The following is a 26244-nucleotide window of genomic DNA, read 5'->3' as shown; positions in this document are numbered from 1 at the left end:
ATGGGAGGGGATACACACCACCGCTTTGACCGAGGTGAGAAAGACAAATTTAAGCACTACTCACTGGACGAATGCCATGCGTAGCTAATTAGAGCAAGTCCAGCAGAACCCCTACATTTTCTTCCCTATGGGGACACCCCTAAAAAGATTCCTCCCCTATATTTTTCTTCTTTCCAGCAGCTCCCCTATAATTCCTCCCTAATGTCATATTCACATGTATTTTAATAGTGTAGAGCCCACATGTAGGATTATAACAAGACATAACATGGGTTGGGGCATGTGTAGGGGACACCTCCACAACCCCAATGCATAGGGGAGAGAGGGGGGCTGAGTTGGGGACACCAATATTTAGAGGAGGCTATAGGGGAGCTGTTGGAGCAATGTTTTTCCTTCTTTCTCCCCTATGTTTGATATAGGGGTGGTTATAGGGGTGCTGCTGGACTTGCTCTTAGCCAGCTGCCGCCTGTGGAGGCATGCCACGATCGGAGATGGAGCCCACCAAAAGGACAAAAACGCTGCAGGAACACAGTGCTGCAAACCTGCAAATCAGTACAGCTACACCACCAAACGACTACGATCAAAGCGCACAGACAGACCTAGACACATGGCAGCATCACATAACCCTCTATCTCCCATACAAATTGCAAAACGCACCCAAATTGCACACATTAAAACACCACGAAAATCAAACCAGCAAAATGGTGTACGTGTTAACACATTGTTAATTCAAAAACAAAATCAAAACTCTAACAAAAAGGAAGTTGTTAAGGTTTAGTATACTACTTATGTTAAAATTGTGAAACACATTTCCATAGGCCATGCGTTATTGAATTATTTGTCAAACAATTGGACTTAGATCTTAGTTTGATACCAAAAAAGCGAAACACCCTCAGAACAATACATTCTTGTTACCACGAGATGTATTGGCCGCTACAGACCATTTCAGACTAATATGAAACATGCCCATCTAAGTGAAACAATATATAGAATGCATGATTCCATGGTCAACTTGTGAAACTCATTCATATAGCTCATGCATTATTGATTTTTTGTGTGAAACACTAGCTTAATTGTCAAAGTGAAACAACTAGATTATTAAATATATGAAAAATAGCGACAAATCATGGAAACATTCATATACTTTATATATTGCTCAACTTCTGAAAAACATAAAAACAAACCATTCACTATTGAAGTAAGTGTGAAGAAATTGAAACTTTTATCATACATTGAGATCAACAAAAAGTGAAACAACCAATATCATTTTCAAACTTGTATGAAACTTTTGGAACATAGATCAAAAAAAGTGAAACACCCTCGATTGTTTTCAAATTAATGTGAAACATGCACATCCAAGTGAAACACTAGAAGGATCCCATGGTCAACTTGTGAAACACATTCATAAATTAAAGTCCATGCATTATTGAATTATTTGTGAAACAGTTGCATAATTATGAAAGGCGTCGTATCTTATGCATCCGCTAGTTTCCTGTATCCCTGCATCCATCCATTCTCGATCATTCGATCTAAATCGTGTGTGGATGCTCATTCCTATGCAAATTTGCACTAAAGCGCCCGCGTCCAGCCTGTTTGTTTTGCAAATCAGCCCCTAAACATCAATACATCACACGCCCCAGCACCTTATCTTATCACACGGGTTGGTTCTCCCGATGGCGATGGAGACGGCGGCGGTGACGAGCTGGGCATGGTGGTACCAAGTCTGAGACGCGTCCCCCGTGAAAACTCATCCGTGCTCGCTGAATCAAGATGCCATTGGACCGGCCGGCATCCGCGCCCACTTACAAGCTTATTTGGATAGCCCCGAAGAGATCTGCGGTGATATATACAGGTCCCTCCGCAAATGTTCTCCTCGCCGGTCTCTGGCGCCGAGGCCGGCGGCGTACGCAGCCTCCGCACCGTCGCCGTCTTGTTCTGGCGTGGACTGCGAGCACAGAAGGGTTTGGGAGATTGGCCTGCTACAGACTGAATTTTCCTTCTGTGCAACAAGGATAGCTTGGGAGATTGGTCTGACTGAAGTTCCGTTTTTCATGTTTACTGCATCTTGTAATTGCAGATTGGCTCTGAGTAATCAAACGATTGCAATTGCTCTTTGTTGTATGTGCGTACAGAGTTAGACTGTGAATGTACTGATGTACATCGTTGATGAATACTGTTTTTTCAGAAAGAAGGGAATGCAAGTTGTTTGGAATGGAAATTTGAGAAAGAAACAATTTCTTATTGCCCTATGAGAAAGAAACATTTTGGAGAGCATTTTGGAATAGCTCACAGTACATAGATAAAGTGTTCAGAGCATTTTGTAGTGTCTATACTCAGGTAAGAACTGAAAAATAAGCTACAACGAAATACCAAAAGTCACTGAGTGGTACTTCCTAAAAAGACTACGATCCAATATAAAGTGCATTATTGTTTGGAATGGAGTATTTCCATCATCATTCATATCAATTCACTAAAGCTTCCTGAAACACGCTATTGGACAAAATAATAGTTTTTGCATATGCCAACCACTAAGACAAATAGTGGGACAAAATAAGTTCTGATCCATAACAAAGATCATACCAAATAAAATTTTGTGAACTTGGCTTTAGCTTCTTTCTTCTTCGTTTTCTTTTCTTCCATGTTCATCTCTTTTTCTCTTATTATTCCTTTATTTCACCATTTTCTTGGTAGAACCGTTTGCTGTATCATATGTTCATACATTGTCCATTCAGTTTCCTATTTGATAATCATGAGCCAAATATGTTGTATATGCTTGACATAAGGAACATAGATCAGTCATTGTTTAGTCTTATACTATGGCCTGACTGTCATAGTAAGATCAGGGCAGAACACCTCAGATTGCAACTACAACAAATCATAAGTAATTGTTTCTTTCTGGAATTTCCATTTACAACAACTTACAGTCAGTACATTCAGATTGTGAACTCCCAAGCTACACACACCCAACAAAGAGTAAATGCAATCGATTACCTTCTCAGGAGGCTAATCTACAAGTATTAGATACAGACTGTAAACAAACAACTCAAAAATTCAGAGACCAATTTCCCGAGCTAGCCTCGTTGCTCTACAATGGGATTGCAGCCCACGCGAGCCTGTAACACCCGACGTCGTGAGAAGTAGTCAGGAGGCGCAAGCACAAGGACAACCATATAGGGGACGCCGGCAGCGAGGAGGCTGGCGAACACTAGCGGCCTTGGCGTCAGGGACCAGCGAGAAGGAAGTGCGCGGAGACGGCCAGCGGCCTGTATGGAGCACGCAGATCTCGTCGAGGCCGTCGACTGGCATCTCGCTTCGGGCGACAGGGGGCACGATGGATTCTATTAGGGATTGCAGAGCTTGCCGCTGCCGCCGCCGCCGACGATGTGATTTTTAGGGATAATGATAACACGACAGGGTGGTTGGTGGGACGTGATTCAGGGGATACTTTGCAAAATATGTTGGCTGTATGCGGGCGGTTAAGTGCAAAACTTCATACAATTGAGACGGCGCTTACAATTTAGATCGAATGGTCGAGAATGGATGGATGCAGGGATACAGGAAACTAGGGGATGCATAAGATACGACGCCATTATGAAATGAAAAAACTAGATAACTAAATGTGAAAAATGGCGATAAATCATGAAAACATTCATATGCTTTATATATTGCTCAACTTGTGAAGAACATAAAAACAAAGCATTAATTATTGAAATAAATGTGAACCCGTTGAAACTTTAATCGTATATTGAGATATACGAAAAAGTGAAACAACCAACATCCTTTTCAAACTTATATGAAACAAAGTACTTTTCATGCCAAAAATAGTGAAAGACTCTCCATAATTTTCTAAGTAATATGGTGAACTTGTGAAACACATTCAACGTGGCAGTGCATTATTAACTTATTTGTGAAACCGTGGTGAAGCCAACTAGAAACGTCAGTGAAACATTGTGGAACCCATATCACTTCTTTGAAACCTCTTTAAAACTCTAGTGAAAACATGAAACCCTTGGACAGAAGAAGCTCGAGTGAAACAACAACAAAACCCAAATGAAAACTACAGAATTTCAATCAAGTAAACATAGCCCCAGAGTCTTTCTCTTTTATACAACAATGACATGTTTAACTACTTTTCAGTAGCCACCATTTAATATAACAAGGCATTGCTAGTGAAAATGTCTTTGGTCGATAGTGCCTTTGTTAAACCGCAACTCGTTGCTTGAGCAGAGTCGTTGCTTCTTTTATCTTCTCCATTTCATCTTGTAACGTTGACAGTGCAGCAACATAGGAGATACGAACACCCTTATCTCCTCCAAATGCACCCCCAGGTACAAGCTTGAGCTGTAACATGATGCAGAAAAAAAACGTCTCAGATATCTACCTACCCTCTAATATTTTTCCTCAGAAACATTCTAGACTGACATGCTCAAAATCAGCGAAACTTTTACCTGTGCCTTCTCTAACAGGAACAAGCAGAGGGTCCCAGAGTCCTTGATAGAGCCAAAGCCCCGCCCGATCCACCTTCATTGTGACAGTTGAAAGATGAGGAATCCACAATATTGAGCTGAAATTCGTGTGCAGAGACCCCGCAGCCGAAGTTGTGTCGCATGTGAACATCAAACTAGTGCCACCGGAGACCTGCTTTACTTTGTCAACAAGTGAATCTACTTTGAATAGTATTACTCACTTACTCATATATCTTATTCTGGAAGACTGAAATTACACTAGGGATATTTACCACATTTTTTGATGATGAAAGTAGGTTTTGGCTTATCTAACTGTAATTTGTGCACCCATTTCTACTGCTGTTTTAAGAAAATCTCAGTTGACTGAGACATAGCAAAACCGTAAAATTTACGGATCTCCATGATCACAGATACTGCTTAATAAGCAATCTTTACACGCAAAATGTTGCTATGTCATCTAAATCCAAGAAAAAAAAATCCAAAATCACAAGCATATACAGACCATAGTCGAAAACTGTAGTTACCTTACCTTCGTCTTCGAGCGGCAGCGGCAGACAGACGGCGGATTCGAGCGGGGCGGCCCATAAATGACGAAGGACGAAGGAGTTGGGTGCTTCGGCAGCAGACGGCGGAGTCGCGTGGAGGGCAGCCGGAGTCCGGAACGAGGGGGCGGCCCTCATGGAGGACGGCGCAGGCGGTGCTGCTCCCTCTCCTGGCCACGAAGTTTTGTGCTCCCGCACCCCTCCGTTCCCCGGCCTCTGGCCTGCGATCTCCGGTGGCTACGCGTCGGCTGCCCTCCACGCGCCTCCGCCGCCCGCGCCGTCCACCATGAGAGCGCCGCCTCTTCCGTTTCGATCTGGAGAAAGATAATGACACAGAGAGTTCTAATAAGAGAGATACAGAGGGGCTAGGCAGCAAAAATACCAAACAGTACGCGGGGTGGGGAGGCGTGTATTAGTACACGAATCTAAAAGCACCTGAACGGTTGATTAGACTCCTACACATACCGGCAACTGTAAAAAGAAGTTTTCGACTTGATCACCACCCTGTGCTCCACTCATCATTTGAGACAATCTGTAAATTAGAAGTTCATATATATCATACCAGTAGTTTTGCCTTCTACAGAGTTGCAGAAAAAACATGTAGTCCCCCGGTGTGTGTAACTGGTAAACTGGCAACATACCTTGAGCAAGTCCCCGATGTTGACCAGAAGCGCGCCAGGCACCGGAGAAACGTCGGCCCACCGCCCGTCGTCGAGACGCACCTGAAGCCCTCCGACGCCGTTAGGACGGTGAAAAGGCTGGGGTCCGTGTGCGCCATGCTTCCCACCACCTGCGCGGGCTCCGCGCATGGCGGGTAATAGTGGCACGCCATCAGCCAACCCTCCACCTGCATCGCCCTCTCCAGCCGCTCCACGCCGACCCCGAGGGCCTCCGACAGCAGCCCGGCAATCTTCTTCCCGAACTCCGTCATGCACCGCTGGTACTCTAGCAGCGCATCCTGGCAAGCCGCAGGTAGATGGCTCAGGTCCGGCGCCGGCGGGCCGAAGCGAACTTGGAGCGTGTCGCGCCATGGGAGGAGAGGGCCGGGGATGGGGATGGTGGAGTAGGTGACGCTTCCGACGCACGCGGGTGTGTAGAACGCCGAACGGGTGGCCGGAGGCAGCTCGTGGAAGGCGCGGACGGCGGAGACCGCGGAGTCGACGGTGCCGGCGTGGACGTCACCGTGGTCGGTGACGTGGAAGAATCCGAACGAACGTGCGGCGGCGCGGACGAGTTGCACGGTGGCTGAGCGTGGAAGAGCGAGGTCAACGGTTGGGATGGCGAAGGGGATCTCGTTCTCTGCGGGCGGTGTGCAGGGACTGCTGGGCCTGGGCGCGAGGAAGAGCCGCGGCACGGAGGTGATGTCGGACTCGACGAGGCCGTGGACTCCGGCACGGGACGCGTGGAACTCGGCCAGCGCGGCCCCGCCGTCGTAGTCGTCGGCTGCGGCCATCTTTTTCTGGGCTAGCTAAACACAGTGTTGCGTAGTACGTAGTATTCAGTACTTGCGTTGACGGGGACCTGCGTTTCTTCGGCTTGTTGCGCCAACCCTGTTTTTCTACCCAGAGGGCACAGTTGTGTTGCTCTGGCTTATCCTCAGGTCACAAACTCACAATAGCTTCAAGTTCGTGCACGGAAATTAAAATCTACATCATACATTGTTTTTATAAACATTTTTTTTTTGAAAGAAAAGTCAATTCGCTATGCTATAAGGGCACCTCCAACGAGAGCAACCCAAACGGACGCGCTGGGCCGTCCATTTTGGACCGTTTGGGTGGTCGGGCGGACACACGGACAGCGCCCCGCGTCCGCGTGTCCGGTTGGGTCGCACGCTGCGCCCAACGCGGTGACCCAAAAATATGCCACGTGGTTCGTCTTCCCTGCGCGGCGCTGCGCCATGGCAGGCCTCGACGGGACAGCAATGGCGGGCGGTAGAACGCGCGGGAAAGTTCCCGCGCGCACAAAGGTTCCCGCGCGCGCGAAAAGGCCATTGGCGCGCGCTCGCGCCCAAGTTTCCCGCCCAAGGCCGCCGGCTATAAAAGACGGCGGCGGTCTCACAGACCGCATCACACCCGCTCCGCCATCCTCTCCCCTCCACCTTCTCCGGCGCCCTCTCCATCGCCATGCCGCGCACTCTGCATGCCACGTGGGCCAACCTCTCCCTCGCCGCCCGGGCCAGGTTCCCGCGGACGGAGGAGGAGGACCGCGCGGACGCGCGGTGGGTCGCCGACAACGAGGCGCTCCGCGTCGCTGCCGAGGTGGCGGCGAAGAAGGAAGAGGACGCGGAGATGGTGGAGGCGGCCGCGGACGGCTGGCACGAGACCGCGGACGGCTGGTACGAGGCCGCGGAGGATGGGGCCGCTGCACGAGGCGGAGCGCGAGCGCGCCCGAGGCACGAGGACGGAAAGGAGGAGGATGAAGGCCTCCGCCGCGCCACCCAGCTTGTAAGCTGGAGTGAAATCCTCACATGTACAGGCCGCCCGCATCGAGTGAAATCCACGGCCCCGACGGCGCGTCGGCGAGGAGTCGCCGGCGAGGCCGCCAGCCCCTTACGTATTAGGATAGGAGTAGTAGATTTAAAAAAATGTAATGGGTACCTTTTTAATGAATAAAAATTATTTCTGCATATGACACGCGGGCCAGGGGCGGACAAGGGGCGGACGCGAGCGGCCAGCCATCGGCGTCCGCGGCCACGCAAACTCGTCCCAGATTTGGGCCGGGTTTGGGTCGTCCCGGACGCCGTGGCCATCCGTTTTAGGGATGGGTCCGCGTGCTGGGCCGCATTTTTGTCCGGCTGGACCCATCCGGACGCGCGAGCGCGGGATGGGTCGCTCGGTTGGAGATACCCTAAGGTACTAATTAAAAAAGGTTAGGCTATAAATCCCAGCTTAAAATTAATTAAACCACAGACGGTAACAAGTAAAAAAGGGCTGAAAACAGCTTATAAAAAAGGAAACAAACTCACAAAATTGCAGCCAACACCTAAGAACATCTCCAGCCGTTGGGCTCCCCAGACCGAAATTCGGCGCTATTTAGCGCCGGATGGATGTAAAGTTTGGCCTAGGAGGCCCATTTTCCCAGCGGCGAGCCCATGATGGATGAAAATTTTGGACAAATGCTGGCGAATTCAGACAAACAAGACGAAATTTCAAACATAGGCGAAATTTAAAGATATTTAACATATATAGGCCCGTTCGTACAAAATATAGGACGAATTCGTAATATATTCGAATTCAGCCACAGGGAAACAAAAATTAAAATTAAATAACGGCGATCTACATGCCGAAATGGCGGTAGAAGGCCTTGTAGTCTCCGCCGCCGTCGGCGTCGCTGGATTTGCCGGCGTCCTCGGGCGGCGGCGCCTCGTACCAACGGCTTGAACCCTGGCCAGGGCCGCCGCGTGGCGGTGTTGGCCGATAGACCTCATCGTCGCTGCTCTCCTCGAGCTTGATGAGCGGCATGGGCGCAACGGTCGGGGCCGGTGCGGCGGTCGGTGTGGCGCGGACGGCGCGGCGCCGCGTGGCAGCCAAGTCCAGCAGGCGCCTCTGCTGCTCCGCCTCCTGCCGCTCTAAGTCCCGCATGGACCAGTCGAGCGCGGCGTCCATGGGGAGGGCGTTGTCGGCGGGGACGAGGTCATTAAGCGACCTGGCAATCGCCTCCGCCACCGCGGCGTCCTCGGCACACTTGGCCTCCTCCTCGGCGAGCTGGGACGCGGCGGCGGCCGCTGCAGCCTCCTTCTTCGAGGTCTTTCTCTTGCGGCCGCGCGAGGGAGACGACGAGCGGTGCCCCCTGGTCGCGGATGACGAGGGTGACGCTGCTGCGCCCTCTGGTCAGCGGGGAGAGGCCGACTCCTTCTTGACGATGGTCGACATCGCAGGTGGAGGAGCCGACCCGCAGGACCTCGACGCCGACCTCGACCCAGACGACGAGGAGGGCGACGCCATCCGTCGCGGCGTCCAGGAGCTATCGTGCCAGCGCGACACGGTAGGCGCCACCGGCGGCGGCATCCCCAGAACGGGGGAGTTGCCACCATCGATGTGCGCGAGCACGTTCTCGAGGGTGCGGCCAGGCCCGCTCCACCAGCGGCGGGCAGCCGGCAACATTGTTTCGCTCGGGAAGAGGAGGGCTATCGTGCGCGGCGAGTTCTCGCTCGTACCTTTGTCGGAAGAACTCCGTCCAGGCGTCGTAGTTGTGCGGGATGAACTACTCACGCGTCACTTCGGAGGCGGGCATGGCGATGTAGATGCCTCCGGCGATGATTTCCCCCTCCGGCAGCGTGCCAGGAAGAGCTTCAGAACCCTCCCGAGATGGGTTCTGCAATGACGGCCGCGACGGAACTTTTCATGGATGGAGGCTCTGGTATTCAGGGTTTTCCCGAGATCGTGATTAAATAGGCAGGGGGGCGATGTCAGTTTAGGCCAGAGTGGCCCACACCACGCCTAGGCGCGGGCCAGGGCTAGGCCGCGCCTAGGGCTGGCTTGGCCGGCTTTGCTACCCCCCTTCGACTCCCCTCTGGACTTTGTCTTCGTTACGGAAAAATAGACTTCGACTTTTGTTTCTTCCAATTCCGAGAATATTTCCTGTACAACTTTTCTGAAATACAAAACAGCAGAAAACAGGGAACTGGCACTGTGGCATCTTGTTTATAGGTTAGTGTCGGAAAATGTATAAAAGTGCAACGAAGTATGAGCAAAACATATATGATTGGTGTAAAACAAGCATGGAGCATCAAAAATTATAGATACGTTTGAGACATATCAAGCATCCCCAAGCTTAACTCCTGCTCGTCCTCGAGTAGGTAAGTGATAAAAAAATAATTTTTGAGGTGACATGCAGACAACACAATCTTGATCAAGCATTGTAAAGCATTGTGAGTTGGGATCTAAGTACTCTAAACATAGGCATGACAGATAATTCTAACAATAGAACTTAGCAACTATGTTATAACATGAGAAGTAACTCAAACAAAAGATCATGAACAATAGTGCATTGAAAGCAACTATTTGTTTATGAGCAAGATAAAACATAGAAAAGTGGTACTAAACATGTTCTTTATGAAGTAGCAAAGCATAAATGCTAGGACACCTTTAAAGTTCAAAGGGTGACTAGATACAAGTAATTTAAGAACAAGCAATAGTCAACCATGAATCAATCAATAATAATTTTGGGACCATGCACATTGAACTAAGAATGACAACTATGCTCTCTTAATTGGTGCATAAAGAAGAAGATGAAGACTCAGCATAATAGTAAAAGAGAGACTCTTTGCAGAGTAAGCAACATGAACAAGTTTTATAAACCTTCCAAAAAGTATGGTACTCATTAGCTTTGAGCTCTCATTGCCCCTATCATAAGCATCTTGAATGGTTAAAGTTAATGTGAGTAAAATATGAGCTATATGCTTGGCAAATCACAAGTTGAAGATCTCATGCCCCTTGAATACGAGTACCTAAACCTCATGCTACTCAACTTAGGTCCCAAATAAGTTATTGTCATTGTAAGTATGCATGTATCATTGAGAACCACCAACGGGGTACCTCTTGCCCGATGATATGGAAATACTCTTGTAGGAGCAATCCCATGCCAAAATGACAAGACAAACAGACAATGAGCATCTCAGCAATTTTTTATTTACTATGGGTATAGTTTTTTTATTGAAAATGCTTCACAGAATTCTCACTATGGTTCGCTGTAAATTTCCACCATGAATGAGGCATGGCTTAGATTAGCGGCCGAGGCGTTTCTCTAACTCATATACAAACTCCATGGACTTACAAGTTTCCATTTTATTTCGCACTGCTAGGTATCCATAAACAAAAGAACATGACATCAACTAAATATGAATAAGTGCAATGTTGAAAGCGTTCCCCATGAAAGCATGGTTGTGCTAACTCCCAACTTGCAATTTGCAAATATGTAAACTTCATAAGATAGTCACAATGATCAAATTTATTAAGTGCAAGAAAGTTAATGTGCCATCAAGTTCGTGAGAGCTTTACTGACTAATTTTCTCATGCCAAAATTTAATTTGGAAGATAAATAAAAACATGATGAGCATACTTGAAATAGAAATAATGCTACTAGGTAGATATAGTGGACATAATTGGCAAACTTTTGTTTATTGATGGTTGGATGCACGAGTAAAGTTCATACTCAGTACATGCGGAGGCTAGCAAAAGACTGGGAGCGACCAACTAAGAGAGCAATAATGGCCATAATCATGCATAGCGACAAAACATTATCAATCGAAACATACAGTGATATTACAAGTCAAAAACTAAATGATCATAGAGGCTTTAGTTGACTGGTTATAGTCATAACATGGTATAAGCATGCGCCAAGTCAACCCAATAAAGCATCAAAGGAGAATACCCCAATATTATGATTTTATGATGGAAACAACACATGATTCTTTCAATGACACATTATGCACTCTGAGATAGTTGAGATAAGTCATGCTACAACAATAAATAGTAAGCATATGATAATAAAAGCATCCAACATGACATGCCAAAGTCTATGCCACAGTCTATACAAGCTTCCTTTTGCATCACTATAGTCGTGAAACATTTTACTCGTATCCAACACCAATCAACTTATTGAAATAGCTCTCAGACATGACATACATTATGGACCAGAGAGCTAATCATACACAAATAAATAATAATAACAAGCTCTGAACAAAATTCAAGTGAAAGAACAAGAGCTAAACGCAGTACTAGCAAACTAGAACACTCGTAGAACAATAACAGCGACGGAGCGGGTCTTTCTCCAAAACAAATGTGCCGGGATCCAACATATGCTACAGCAAACAAAACAAAACAAAACAAAACAAAAATAAAACGCTCCAAGAACAACACATCGAATGAAGCAATAAAAATATAGCGCATAGAAAGATAACATGTTGCTTTGTTGATGAAGAGGGGATGCCTTGGGCATCCCCAAGCTTTGACGCTTGTACCTCTTGGATATTTCTTGGGGTGCAGGGGATCCCCAAGTGTAACATCCCAAGTGAGCTAACCTTTTTACCTTACCATGTTTATGCATCATCTATGCATCATGCATGTCATACCATGTCACCTTTGGTTTTTAATAAAATTGCATTTGGTTTTGTTGCTATGTTATGTGCTTGTCCTCTGTTTCTCTCTCCCTGGTTTCTTCCTCTTGTTACGTCCCTTGTGATGTTACAAGAAAAGCCAAAGCCTAAACCTTTTTCTACCACTTGACCGTTTTCAAAAGGGTCATGCCAAAACTTTCTAGTAATATGGGTTAATATTAAACCCCTCTCTTTAACCTCTTACTTTGCAATTAATCAACAAAACAAATAATTTTGGAATGAGCTAAATGTTTTGTTTTGGTTACGTATAAAACAACATTGGATAAAAACTATTTTGCCAATCTCTGTCTTTTATTCCACATCCAAATTTATTTTCAAATAAAGATGAGATAGGCTTTGTAAATAATAGGAAAGGAGAAGAAGCCACTCTTACCTGACCTGAAGAAGCAGACGATCCTATGCCTCCACCTCCCAGCACGTGAGGAGCACGCACAGCTCTGTTTCCCCTCCTCACCAACTATGCACCAAAGAAGCATCAGCTCGTGTTCTTTTCTCCACCTGCTCCCCACCTTTCCCCTCCTCCCCGTCCAAAAATCAAGCCCCAACCAAACCCTAACCTTCTCCCTCTCTGGCCGCCGCCACTCCTCTTCTTCCCGAGAGAGAACCAAAGAAAAGTTCAGAGAGATTACAGTTACTTTTAGTTAAACTCTGCCGGACTTCGCCGTCGTCACCTGCTTCTTCTACACCGACGGTCGCCGCGTGTCTCTGCTTCCACTTCTGCGTCCGCCGCCGTCGCCATGGCCTGCAGCGAGGTCACCTGACCCTGGGAATCGAACCGCCACGCCGCCGCCTTCGTCCTGGACTGCTTCGCGGAACGCGGGACGCCAAGCTCTGCTCGTGTTCTTCCCCGAGCCGCTTCATCTCTTCCGGCAGCCTCCCGGTGAGCAGTCGCCACGCTCCAGCCTTTTCCCTGTCCTCTTGATCATCTCAACGCGAGCCAGAACGATTAGCCGTCGCGACTGTTCGTCCGTGTCCAGTCGAGCTCGACGTAAAGTCGTCGAAGTTTTCTTCGGAGCTTAACCTCCGCAAGCGTCTGTTTCCGGAGTCTACAGTCGCAGTCCTCATACTACATCTTGTCTGAAGCTTGCATCATATCAAAATTAACGAGCAGCTACACTGGGTCTGTACCTGTTCCTTGTCCTGGTGCAGCACGTCTCAAGTTCAAATCCTGTCCGGAGCCTTTAGGCCAATCTTTTTATCTTTTGCTTCCCACCACTGTCTTTGACCTTGGCTAGAACCACCCCGGTGCAAAATTCCTGCAGCTCCAATTTCTGTTCTCCTTTTGCTGTTTCAAGTGTTTTTGCTCACAGCAGTTTTCCGTTTTGTTTTAAAATCAACCTTTAAAACTTCATTTGAGTAAAACTTGACATGCTGGAACATTAGAACAACCTAATCTAACAGTTTATAAAATTTGTTTCAACTTTTCAATAATTAAAATTTGATAAGTTTTAAATTGGGTTATTTAAAAGTGCAAACTTGCATAATTCATAACTTGAGTTCTACAGTTCCAAATCCAACGAATTTTATATCCAAATGCATTAGAAAAATGTGAGGATTTCAAATCTGCATTTGTCATGCATCATTGGCATCATCCATGGTTCGAACTAATTAAAATTTGCAACCATGACTAAATGTTATGTGTGGGTGTTCCATCTTTTCATGCTATATTCGAACACCCCACTTAATTTTGCTATGTATGAAACCCTTGCACCGCATGCATCATATTGCGCATTGCACTCCTTGTATTGATTTGTGCTTTTACTTTCCTTGTATGTGCTATTTGGTTCTTCTCGAGTAGACATCGACACCGAGCAGTTTGAGAAGGAGTTCCTCTACATCACCCCTGAAGATCGCGTTCGTCCTTTCTCTTCCGATTTGACAGAGCGAGCCCACCCCTTCACCTATTTTACATTTTCATGCTCTTTTGATCTATTGCTACCCCTATGTTGCGATTCTGTTGTGTCACGTGACCTATTCCACCTGTTACCCTATATGATCCGAGATACACCTCCTTGCCATACCTGATGTTTGCTGTTTGTCAGCTTTGCGAGTCGTAGGCGAGTTTAGGGTTTTGTTGATATCTCGAAATGTTCGGGATATCTTGTTGGGTAGTTGTTTTACTTGCTATATCTGTTGTTGGAGATAATCATGGCTCACCCTAATGTTAATATTAAAATGGATAAGAAGAGGCATCGGTGGGTCAACTGTATGTTTTGGTTTTACCATGGCTCACTTGTGTCCAATTTTATAATTAGGACGAGTTCTTGTTTTCTGATCCAAGACTGAGCGCACTAACCACACGTGGGAGGTTTCACTGGGACCCCCCTCGACTATTACCGGAACTGCTTCCACTGTCCAAGTGCCACAACTAGTTCGTAACATTTTGTTTCTCCCGGGAGTGCAAGCTTGTTTCTTTGTGGTCCGATGTTATGGTGTTACTTTTGGGGAAGCCTTTTGTGCCTTGTAACCCCGTTGTCTCTTGCACGCTCGTAGGCGCGGTACGTATTGCTGAGGATGGATTCATCCTGCGGGCACTGTTTCCATCCGAAAGCCGTAGACGCAAACAGCTAGGTCCGTCTCGGAGAGTCGGCCGGACTCTGAAACGGATTTAACCTAGATAGGTGGCTTCTTGGACTTGGTCTGTGGTGAAGGGAGGGGTTGTGATGCGAGGTTTCACCGGCAAGTTTTCTCAAAACCCTTGCTTGTGGAGTCGGACATGCGTGTATGGGTACAGTGAGTGCATCCCTGCAGGTGAAATCTTATCGATAAGCCGTGTCCGCGGTTATGGACGACTTGGAGATGTTTAACTCGATCATAGAACAACTTACACCTTATTTCCTGTTGTTAATAATTTGCTAATAAAACTCTTTCAAAAGTGTGCGTGCCTTTGCAATACCTCTTGGCGAAGGGGGATCGCATTGGCTGGGTTTTGATTGCAGAGTATAGAATTGTTAGATTATGCGCTCTCTCACCTTCTCTAATAGACGAATGTTGTAGCGTGTCTCTATTGGTTAGTTGCTTTGCTGCCGCTAAACTCCCCATATAGCCGGGTGAAGTTTATACCGCCCACCAGCGAGCATAGCTGGTCTTGTCTCGCAAGTACGTGCCATTGGTACTTACCCTCATTTTTCTCCCTCTTTTTCCGGAACCCGTTTTTCGACAAAACAGGTACGACAGATGATGAGGAGTACATTGGAGGCTACTTCGTTGAGTTCACGGACGACGACCTCGTCGAGTAGCAGGATCGCTCCTAAGGTAGCAGCTCGTGGCTTGTTGGTTATGGACCCCGCTTGGTTATCTTCAGGACTCTTAGTCCCATTTGGATCTTGTCTGTACCCAGACTATTTGCTACCTCTATGTATGATGTACTGATGGGATATGTGTCCCTTTGCGTGTCATTTGGATCTTGCTCAGTAGAGCGTTGCTATATATAAACTTTATTTCCATATTTTGTGTCGTACATGGTCATGTTGTGATATGAAATCTGTATTCCACCCTTGTACCCTGTGCACCGTGCGTGTATGTTTGAAGTGCACAGGAAGGTGTAGCACTCAGGCCTGGGAAATCTAATCGTGAGCCTATGAGGTTGGTATTGTGTATGGGCGTGTCGAGCTCTGCTTGGCCTACCCATAAGCTTGGGAATGCGAGGCGACCTCACGGTCCCTTGTAGTGACCTCATACACATAAATTCCTCATAACTACGCGCTCTTAGGTTTTCCCTACTCCTGGGGCTTACAGACTTGGTATCAGAGCAGGACTGCCTTTAGGAGCCCTTGCAGCGGACGAAGTTGTGTCTAGAAACTCATATTTTAGTAGCTACATAGGAAAAATTGTGCGCGAGAGTAGGAATTCATTTTATTTCTTACCCCACCCACCCACCCTCCGGTGAGGAAGAGCAACGGTTTTACTCTATTCTTATCTTGTTTCACCTAGGTTTGGACGTGTTCGGGGAAACCATAGTGCCATAGGGAAAAATGTGTTTTTGAAAATTTTCTGGACTATGGTTGCTTCAATATCATCTGCTATCAATCTCCACCATATAATCTGTTCCTTTGCAATGTTGGTATTTTCATGCCAACATGCTCTCTCCGTTGTTCTGGTGCTATCTCGACCACTTCTTTGTTCCGGTGCATACATCAACCTTCCTTGTTGTTCTCTTCCAATATGCATAACAAGTGCCCACACGACCCAAGTTATTGACACTTGTTAATGCTAAAATTTTCTGTATAGCTACATATCACTATCTTGCGAGATTTGTGAAATATTCTTGTTGCTATCGTTCTAACCTTCTACATGCTATGGATAGCTCTCGTGTGCTTGAATTCTTGTACATTGATGATAGCTATCTCATGTCTCTTGTTATCTTCTGAAGTTCCCGTTAAGCACTAATATTGGGTTTTTCATTATCCATGATTGTGCTAACCTTGGTGTCCTTACTCAGAATGGAGAGTGGTGAAGATGTTCCTCCACCTGAAGTGGACCAAGCTCTGGTTAAAATGGCGCAAGTCCTAAATCAGATGCAGATAAGCCAAGACAGAATCAATGGTGGAAATGCACGTGTCACTATTCAGGAGTTTCTCCAGCTCAACACGCGCACTTTTGATGTCACCGCGGAGCCAATTGATGCTGATGATTGGTTACGCGAGATGAACAAGACTATCAGTGTGACACATGTGGCTGATGAGGACCGTGTTCCTTATGTGACATATCTTCTTCGTGGAGTTCCACCGCATGGTGGGACAATCATCTGCTGATGAAAGCACCAGATGCAATCATTACCTGGGATGAGTTTCAGCTGCTCTTCAAGCGTCATCACATCCCTGACAGCATCATGGAGAGAAAGCGAGAAGAGTTCTGCAATTTGTCTCAAGGCAGCAACACTGTGCTGGCTTATAGAGATGCTTTCTTAAAACTGGCTCGTTATGCTGGAGATGAGGTATCTACGGATGCCAAAAAGCAAGCCATGTTTCGCAAAGGCCTGAACCCAGAGATCAAGTATGCTATACTCTTGGTCAAGTGCAATACCTTTGAGGAGCTCGTTAACACAGCGCTCCAAGAAGAGTATGGTCGTGCAGTGCTAGAAGAGTCTCGTAAGCGCTCTCGTGAGGTAGCTTCTTCCTCAACAGCTGCTATGCTCTTCTTTTCTTCTTTTCATTATCTTTATACTTAATCTATATTTATCTCTTTTTTCTTATTATTCTCTTCTTTTCTATTGCATTCTATTTATTATATTTCTTAACTATCTTGACTCGTTGGAGTCGTTGTTGTAATATATGTTTCTTGTGGGCTCTATTGTAATCCTGTTGTAATGTTACCGCTCGTGTTAATTCCTCTAGCATCACGTGTGTGATTCTTCGCGAACGTCGTGTCGAAGGGCGTCTCTGAATCGATATCATGCGGATTTCGGCGGGTTCGCTGGGATCCTCATGGTCCGATGTGTTCCCCCCTTCGCAAAGAGGTACTGGCAAAGACACTCACACTATTGACAAGTTTTAACCAGTTATTTATTTAAGTTGTTCTGTCTTACTAAGCAAGTTATTAGCATTGAAACAACAGGTGTAAGTTGTCTATGGTCGAGTCATACAGCTCCAAGTCGTCCATAACCGCGGACACGGCTTATCGATAAGATTATAACCCTGCAGGGGTGCCCAAATGTGCCCACACGCACGCTCAACCCACTTACGAGTTGGTATCAGAGCCCAGGTTGACGGTACCCCACTAGTCCAGCCTGTAGGATAACCTTGCCAACGGATGTTGTGTCTAGTGTCAAAACTATTTTCTGAAAATTCGTTGGATAGATATGAGTAGTTCTGATTTTTCTCCTTACCTATATTCTTTCTCCTCTTATTTATGCGAGTTTTGAGTCTTCTCTCTCATATGCTTGTTTGCATCTCGCATCATGTCGCTCGTTGATAGTTATGCATGTTCACCTAACATATATGCGGAGTATTTCGGATACCGACTATGGTTTTCCCCGCTCCGTTTAACTTTGAAGTAGCGCACCCCTGCCATGTTATGTCATGCTAATCAACCATTAACTTTGCCGGTAAAAAATGCAACTAAAACATAATTTGTTTGTTCGGGATTCCGATCCCGCTTAAATTGGATAAGTTGCATCGCATCATAATTGCCATGTCATGCATATCATCTTGATCATGCTGGATCTTCTTTATCCGTAGTAGTAAGACTTGCATGCATTGTGTGTTCCAGCATTTGTGAGCCCCTTTGCGAAAGCATCAGAACTTTGACTCGCTAATGTCCCCTAGGACCCGAGTTCTTGTTATCTGTTCCGAGATTGAGCGCTCTACCCGTACGTGGGGACGTTTATTGGGACCCCCCCTCACCCATTACCTTTTCTCAAGTCAGTTTAAAAGGGGGCCACAACCTTGGTTTTATACATGTCTAAACCGAGTGGTTTCGGTTCCCGCTCTCCCACCCCTGTTGTTGTTCCAAGGGGCTCTCAAGTTCATCAAAGGTCTGGCAATCAAGCTAAGCAAAGTCATCATGTTGATGCTCAGCAAAGGCCTACTTCTGAAGTTCTGGCAAGACCAATGGGTCCTAATCCTTCCTCAAGAGCATGTTTCAAGTGCGGTGATGCGGGACATATTTCAATTCACTGTCCCCAAAACAAGCATCCTCCAAAACAACCTTGCCCTCGAACAAAGGCGATGGTTCGTGTTCCTCCTCCGTCAAAGGCTTTCAACTATAACAATAAGCCCGGTACGAGAAGTGTATGGGTGAACAATGTCACAACTGTACAAGCAAAAAGGGCACCTGACATCGTGCTTGGTGTTCTTCCTGTGAACTCGATCTCAGCAAAAGTTCTGTTTGATACAGGAGCGTCACTTTCTTTCGTCTCCTCAAGTTTTGTTCAAAGGCATGAGTTACCTATGGTTCTAACCTCACGGTGAACTCCCCGGGAGCGAAGTTGACAGTTTCCAAGATAAGCCATGGGAATCAAATACTCATTGGAGGCTATATGTTTCTTGCTTCACTCATAGCTCTCGGCAGTTCAGACATTGATGTCATTCTCGGCATGGATTGTGCCAATCATTCAGTTTCCCTTCCTACTTTGACAGGACACATAGTCTATTCACCTTCCCAGACACCTTCCGTTCAGCTCTTCGCTTTGAATGCTAATCCTCTACCGGAGCTTGAATCTATACCGGTGGTTTGCGACTTCCCCGATGTCTTTCCTGAAGAACTTCCAGGTATGCCACCTGACAGGGCTGTTGAGTTCGTTATCGAGCTAGAACCTGGTACCGCTCCTATCTCCAAGCGGCCTTACAAGATGGGTCCAAATGAGTTGGCTGAACTCAAGAAGCAGCTTGATGAGTTGCAAAAACTATGTTTCATTCAGCCAAGCACTTCTCCATGGGGATGTCCTACCATCTTCGTGAAGAAAAAGGATAAAACTGATCGATTGGTGGTTGACTACCGCCCTCTCAATGAGAAAACGATCAAGAATACATATCCTCTTCCTCGCATCAATGAGCTATTTGATCAACGTGCGGGTGAAACTGTGTTCTCTAAGATGGATTTGAGAAGCGGTTATCACCAAATCAAAATCCGCAAGGAGGATATACCTAAGACAGCCTTCAAAACTCGCTATGGCCTCTACGAATACACCGTCATGTCCTTTGGTCTCACCAATGCTCCTGCCACTTTCTCTCGGTTGATGAACTACATTTTCATGGAGTACCTCGACAAGTTTGTGGTAGTCTATCTCGATGACATCCTTGTCTACTCCAAGTCCAATGAGGAGCATGAAGAGCATCTTCGCCTCATCCTCCTGAAGCTTCGTGAACATCGCCTTTATGCCAAGTTCTCTAAATGTGAATTCTCGGCTTCCTCAAGTCGTCTATCTTGGCCATGTCATTTCTGGAAAAGGCATTGCTGTCAATCCTGAAACCGTCAAGGCAATCGTTGAATGGCTTCCTCCGAAGAATGTCAAGCAAGTGAGAAGTTTCCTCGGTTTGGCAAGTTACTGCCGCCGCTTCGTCGAGAATTTCTCCAAGATCGCCAAGCCTCTTACCGATCTCCTCAAGAAAGACAAGAAGTTCCTTTGGTCTCCTCAATGTCAAGAAAGTTTTGACCTCCTCAAGCGTAAGCTCACTTCCACACCTGTCCTTGTTCTTCCAGATACTTCTAAACCTTTCCAGATATTCTGTGATGCCTCTCTTCATGGGCTAGGCGCTGTCCTCATGCAAGAACGTCAAGTCGTGGCGTATGCTTCTCGTCAGTTGAAAAAGCATGAGCTCAACTATCCCACACATGATCTCGAGCTTGCAGCCGTGTTACATGCTTTAATAACATGGCGCCAATACTTGTTGGGCAACAAATGTGAGATCTTCACCGACCACAAGAGCCTCAAATACATCTTCACACAACCCAACTTGAACCTCCGTCAAACGAGATGGATGGAAACCATCAAGGACTTTGATTTGTCTATCAACTACACTCCAGGCAAAGCTAATGTCATGGCTGACGCTCTTAGTCGCAAGTCCTATTGCAATAACCTCATGATTCAAGAAAGTCAACTGCTCTTTATGAAGAATTCAAGAAATTGAATCTTGAGCTTGTTCCCCAAGGCTACCTTGCAAACTTGGTGATCACGCAAACTCTTGAAGATAAGATAAGAACCGGACAACTAAGAGATGGTTGTATCAAAAACATCAAAGAGAACATGCACAAGCCCAAGTACAAGTCCTTCTCTATCGACGACAAAGGAACTCTCTTCTTCCAAGGTCGAATCGTTGTTCCAAAGGATCCAAACCTGAGAAGCCTCATCCTCAAAGAAGCTCATGACACTCCTCTTTCTATCCATCCTAGCAGCACAAAGATGTATCTCGATATCAAGTCTACATATTGGTGGACTAGGATGAAGAGTGATATTGCTCGCTATGTCTCAGAATGCGATGTCTGTCGCCGTGTCAAAGCAGAACATCAGAGACCTGCCGGCCCTTGGAAATAAGCTCTGATCGTGGAAGCATCTTCACTTCCAGATTTTGGGCAAGCTTTCAGAAAGCTATGGGAACTAATCTGCTCTTCAGCACAGCTTACCATCCACAAACGAGTGGGCAAGTCGAAAGAGTCAATCAGATTCTCGAGGACATGCTCCGTGCCTGTGTTATCTCCTTCGGCATGAAATGGGAAGAATGTCTTCCATTCGCTGAGTTCTCTTACAACAACAACAACTATCAAGCCAGTTTGGGCATGGCACCTTTCGAAGCTCTCTATGGTCGCAAATGCAGAACACCTCTAAACTGGTCTGAAACCGGTGAAAGGCAAATCTTTGGCCCCGATGTCATCAACGAGGCTGAAGAAAAGGTGCGAATCATTCGTGACAATCTGAAGATAGCACAATCTCGGCAGAAAAGCTATTATGATAGCAAGCACCGTGATATGTTATATCATCCTGGTGATCAAGCCTACCTTCGTGTTACTCCTATGAGGGGCACTCATCACTTTGGTATCAAAGGCAAGCTGGCGCCAAGATACATTGGTCCTTTCAAAGTTCTTGCAAAGCGTGGTGAAGTCGCTTACCTCCTTGAACTTCCTGAGAAGCTCTCCAAAGTGCACGATGTCTTCCACGTGTCACAGCTCAAGAAGTGTTTCAAAGATCCGGGCCGTGCAATTGATCACGAGTCCATTGACCTCCAAGAAGACCTCTCCTACAAAGAACATCCCATTCGGATTCTTGATGAAGCTGAACGTCGAACTCGCAACAACTCTGTCAAGTTCCTCAAGGTGCAGTGGTCGCACCATTCCGATAAAGAAGCAACCTGGGAACGTGAAGATCAACTCCGTTCCGAGTACCATGCCTTCTTCTCTTCCTGAGAATCTCGGGGCGCGATTCCTTCAAGGGGGCCGTTTGTAACATCCCAAGTGAGCTACCCTTTTTACCTTACCATGTTTATGCATCATCTTTGCATCATGCATGTCATACCATGTCACCTTTGGTTTTTAATAAAATTGCATTTGGTTTTGTTGCTATGTTATGTGCTTGTCCTCTCGTTTCTCTCTCCCTGGTTTCTTCCTCTTGTTACGTCCCTTGTGATGTTACAAGAAAAGCCAAAGCCTAAACCTTTTTCTACCACTTGACCGTTTTCAAAAGGGTCATGCCAAAACTTTCTAGTAATATGGGTTAATATTAAACCCCTCTCTTTAACCTCTTACTTTGCAATTAATCAACAAAACAAATAATTTTGGAATGAGCTAAATGTTTTGTTTTGGTTACGTATAAAACAACATTGGATAAAAACTATTTTGCCAATCTCTGTCTTTTATTCCACATCCAAATTTATTTTCAAATAAAGATGAGATAGGCTTTGTAAATAATAGGAAAGGAGAAGAAGCCACTCTTACCTGAACTGAAGAAGCAGACGATCCTATGCCTCCACCTCCCAGCACGTGAGGAGCACGCACAAATCTGTTTCCCCTCCTCACCAACTATGCACCAAAGAAGCATCAGCTCGTGTTCTTTTCTCCACCTGCTCCCCACCTTTCCCCTCCTCCCCGTCCAAAAATCAAGCCCCAACCAAACCCTAACCTTCTCCCTCTCTGGCCGCCGCCACTCCTCTTCTTCCCGAGAGAGAACCAAAGAAAAGTTCAGAGAGATTACAGTTACTTTTAGTTAAACTCTGTCGGACTTCGCCGTCGTCACCTGCTTCTTCTACACCGACGGTCGCCGCGTGTCTCTGCTTCCACTTCTACGTCCACCGCCGTCGCCATGGCCTGCAGCGAGGTCACCTGACCCTGGGAATCGAACCGCCACGCCGCCGTCTTCGTCCTGGACTGCTTCGCGGAACGCGGGACGCCAAGCTCTGCTCGTGTTCTTCCCCGAGCCGCTTCGTCTCTTCCGGCAGCCTCCCGGTGAGCAGTCGCCACGCTCCAACATTTTCCCTGTCCTCTTGATCATCTCAACGCGAGCCATAACGATTAGCCGTCGCGCTGCTGTGTCCGTCGCTGACGAATGTCTGAAGTTTTCTTCAGTTAACCCCAGCGCTGTTTCCAGTAAGATTCAGTCAACGTACATATGTACCTCACCTGGAGTCGGTCCCGTTTCCAAACAAATCAAAACGTCTAGCACACTGCTTCCGTTCTTTGTACACGACCGGCGCATGTCAGTTCAATTCCTAGGTCCGGCTAAAAGGCTGTTCTTTTCGTGTTTGTTCCCTGGTGTAAACATCTGTCGTTATATTTCAGTTCGTCAGTTAACAGTCCTTATACTACATCTTGTCTGAAGCTTGCATCATATCAAAACTAACGAGCAGCTACACTGGGTCTGTACCTGTTCCTTGTCCTGGTGCAGCACGTCTCAAGTTCAAATCTTGTCCGGAGCCTTTAGGCCAATCTTTTTATCTTTTGCTTCCCACCACTGTCTTTGACCTTGGCTAGAACCACCCCGGTGCAAAATTTCTGCAGCTCCAATTTCTGTTCTCCTTTTGCTGTTTCAGTGTTTTTGCTCACAGCAGTTTTCCGTTTTGTTTTAAAATCAACCTTTAAAACTTCATTTGAGTAAAACTTGACATGCTGGAACATTAGAACAACCTAATCTAACAGTTTATAAAATTTGTTTCAACTTTTCAATAATTAAAATTTTGATAAGTTTTAAATTGGGTTATTTAAAAGTGCAAACTTGCATAATTCATAACTTGAGTTCTACAATTCTAAATCCAACGAATTTTATATCCAAATGCATTAGAAAAATGTGAGGATTTCAAATCTGCATTTGTCATGCATCATTGGCATCATCCATGGTTCGAACTAATTAAAATTTGCAACCATGACTAAATGTTATGTGTGGGTGTTCCATCTTTTCATGCTATATTCGAACACCCCACTTAATTTTGCTATGTATGAAACCCTTGCACCGCATGCATCATATTGCGCATTGCACTCCTTGTATTGATTTGTGCTTTTACTTTCCTTGTATGTGCTATTTGGTTCTTCTCGAGTAGACATCGACACCGAGCAGTTTGAGAAGGAGTTCCTCTACATCACCCCTGAAGATCGCGTTCGTCCTTTCTCTTCCGATTTGACGAAGCGAGCCCACCCCTTCACCTATTTTACATTTTCATGCTCTTTTGATCTATTGCTACCCCTATGTTGCGATTCTCGTTGTGTCACGTGACCTATTCCACTCGTTACCCTATATGATCCGAGATACACCTCCTTGCCCTACCTGATGTTTGTTGTTTGTCAGCTTTGCGAGTCGTAGGCGAGTTTAGGGTTTTGTTGATATCTCGAAATGTTCGGGATATCTTGTTGGGTAGTTGTTTTACTTGCTATATCTGTTGTTGGAGATAATCATGGCCCGCCCTAATGTTAATATTAAAATGGATAAGAAGAGGCATCGGTGGGTCAACTGTATGTTTTGGTTTTACCATTGGCTCACTTGTGTCCAATTTTATAATTAGGACGAGTTCTTGTTTTCTGATCCAAGACTGAGCGCACTAACCACACGTGGGAGGTTTCACTGGGACCCCCCTCGACCTATTACCGGAACTGCTTCCACTGTCCATGTGCCACAACTAGTTCGTAACGTTTTGTTTCTCCCGGGCGTGCAAGCTTGTTTCTTTGTGGTCCGATGTTATGGTGTTACTTTTGGGGAAGCCTTTTGTGCCTTGTAACCCCGTTGTCTCTTGCACGCTCGTAGGCGCGGTACGTATTGCTGAGGATGGATTCATCCTGCGGGCACTGTTTCCATCCGAAAGCCGTAGACGCAAATAGCTAGGTCCGTCTCGGAGAGTCGGCCGGACTCTGAAACAGATTTAACCTAGATAGGTGGCTTCTTGGACTTGGTCTGTGGTGAAGGGAGGGGTTGTGATGCGAGGTTTCACCGGCAAGTTTTCTCAAAACCCTTGCTTGTGGAGTCGGACATGCGTGTATGGGTACAGTAGTGCATCCCTGCAGGGTGAAATCTTATCGATAAGCCGTGTCCGCGGTTATGGACGACTTGGAGATGTTTAACTCGATCATAGAACAACTTACACCTTATTTCCTGTTGTTAATAATTTGCTAATAAAACTCTTTCAAAAGTGTGCGTGCCTTTGCAATACCTCTTGGCGAAGGGGGATCGCATTGGCTGGGTTTTGATTGCAGAGTATAGAATTGTTAGATTATGCGCTCTCTCACCTTCTCTAATAGACGAATGTTGTAGCGTGTCTCTATTGGTTAGTTGCTTTGCTGCCGCTAAACTCCACATATAGCCGGGTGAAGTTTATACCGCCCACCAGCGAGCATAGTTGGTCTTGTCTCGCAAGTACGTGCCATTGGTACTTACCCTCGTTTTTCTCCCTCTTTTTCCGGAACTCGTTTTTCGACAAAACAGGTACGACAGATGATGAGGAGTACATTGGAGGCTACTTCGTTGAGTTCACGGATGACGACCTCGTCGAGTAGCAGGATCGCTCCTGAGGCAGCAGCCTGTGGCTTGTTGGTTATGGACCCCGCTTGGTTATCTTCAGGACTCTTAGTCCCATTTGGATCTTGTCTGTACCCAGACTATTTGCTACCTCTATGTATGATGTACTGATGGGATATGTGTCCCTTTGCGTGTCATTTGGATCTTGCTCAGTAGAGCGTTGCTATATATAAACTTTATTTCCATCTTTTGTGTCGTACATGGTCATGTTGTGATATGAAATCTGTATTCCACCCTTGTACCCTGTGCACCGTGTGTGTATGTTTGAAGTGCACAGGAAGGTGTAGCACTCAGGCCTGGGAAATCTAATCGTGAGCCTATGAGGTTGGTATTGTGTATGGGCGTGTCGAGCTCTGCTTGGCCTACCCATAAGCTTGGGAATGCGAGGCGACCTCACGGTCCCTTGTAGTGACCTCATACACATAAATCCCTCATAACCGCGCGCTCTTAGGTTTTCCCTACTCCTGGGGCTTACACCAAGCTTGATCTTTTGTCCATTCTTCATCTCATCACATCATTCTTCTCTCCCTACACTTGAAAACTTCCTTCATACAAAACTTCCCACAATTCTTTATTAGCAGCATTAGTACAATCAAAAAAACAAATCCACTTGGGTTCAGTTCTAACATATATCAAACACCCATTAAAGCATTAGCTACTGTAGAAACTCTTCATAAAGCTCTTTGATCAAAA

At 46.2% G+C, this 26244-nt stretch overlaps 1 protein-coding gene and 1 pseudogene across 5 annotated transcripts; both read right to left on the bottom strand.

Annotated features, from left to right (window-relative positions):
- Positions 1-4026: 4026 nt before the first annotated feature.
- On the bottom strand, positions 4027-5234 carry LOC124665175 (bifunctional aspartate aminotransferase and glutamate/aspartate-prephenate aminotransferase-like). Of its 5 annotated transcripts, none has more exons than XR_006990500.1 (3): positions 4993-5219; positions 4446-4635; positions 4027-4338 (listed from the first exon to the last, which is right to left on the bottom strand). XR_006990500.1 is itself a non-coding variant. In XM_047202579.1 (3 exons), the coding sequence occupies exons 1-3, from the start codon at positions 5141-5143 to the stop codon at positions 4301-4303; spliced, it is 267 nt and encodes an 88-aa protein (XP_047058535.1). In that variant the 5' UTR covers positions 5144-5234; the 3' UTR covers positions 4027-4300. The 5 variants fall into 5 exon arrangements, 4 of the variants coding, with proteins under 4 accessions (XP_047058535.1, XP_047058533.1, XP_047058532.1 ...); XM_047202579.1 differs by having other exon boundaries at positions 4446-4518; positions 4988-5234; XM_047202577.1 differs by having other exon boundaries at positions 4988-5227.
- A 267-nt stretch (positions 5235-5501) lies between these two features.
- LOC124663659 lies at positions 5502-6458 on the bottom strand (annotated as a pseudogene).
- Between the last annotated feature and the right edge of the window lie 19786 nt (positions 6459-26244).

The sequence above is a fragment of the Lolium rigidum genome, chromosome 6 (assembly GCF_022539505.1).
Source record: "Lolium rigidum isolate FL_2022 chromosome 6, APGP_CSIRO_Lrig_0.1, whole genome shotgun sequence".
NCBI classification, from domain to species: Eukaryota; Viridiplantae; Streptophyta; class Magnoliopsida; order Poales; family Poaceae; genus Lolium; species Lolium rigidum.
The sequence above is the reverse complement of the archived record's forward strand: the minus strand, read 5'-3'. Positions and strand labels throughout refer to the sequence as shown.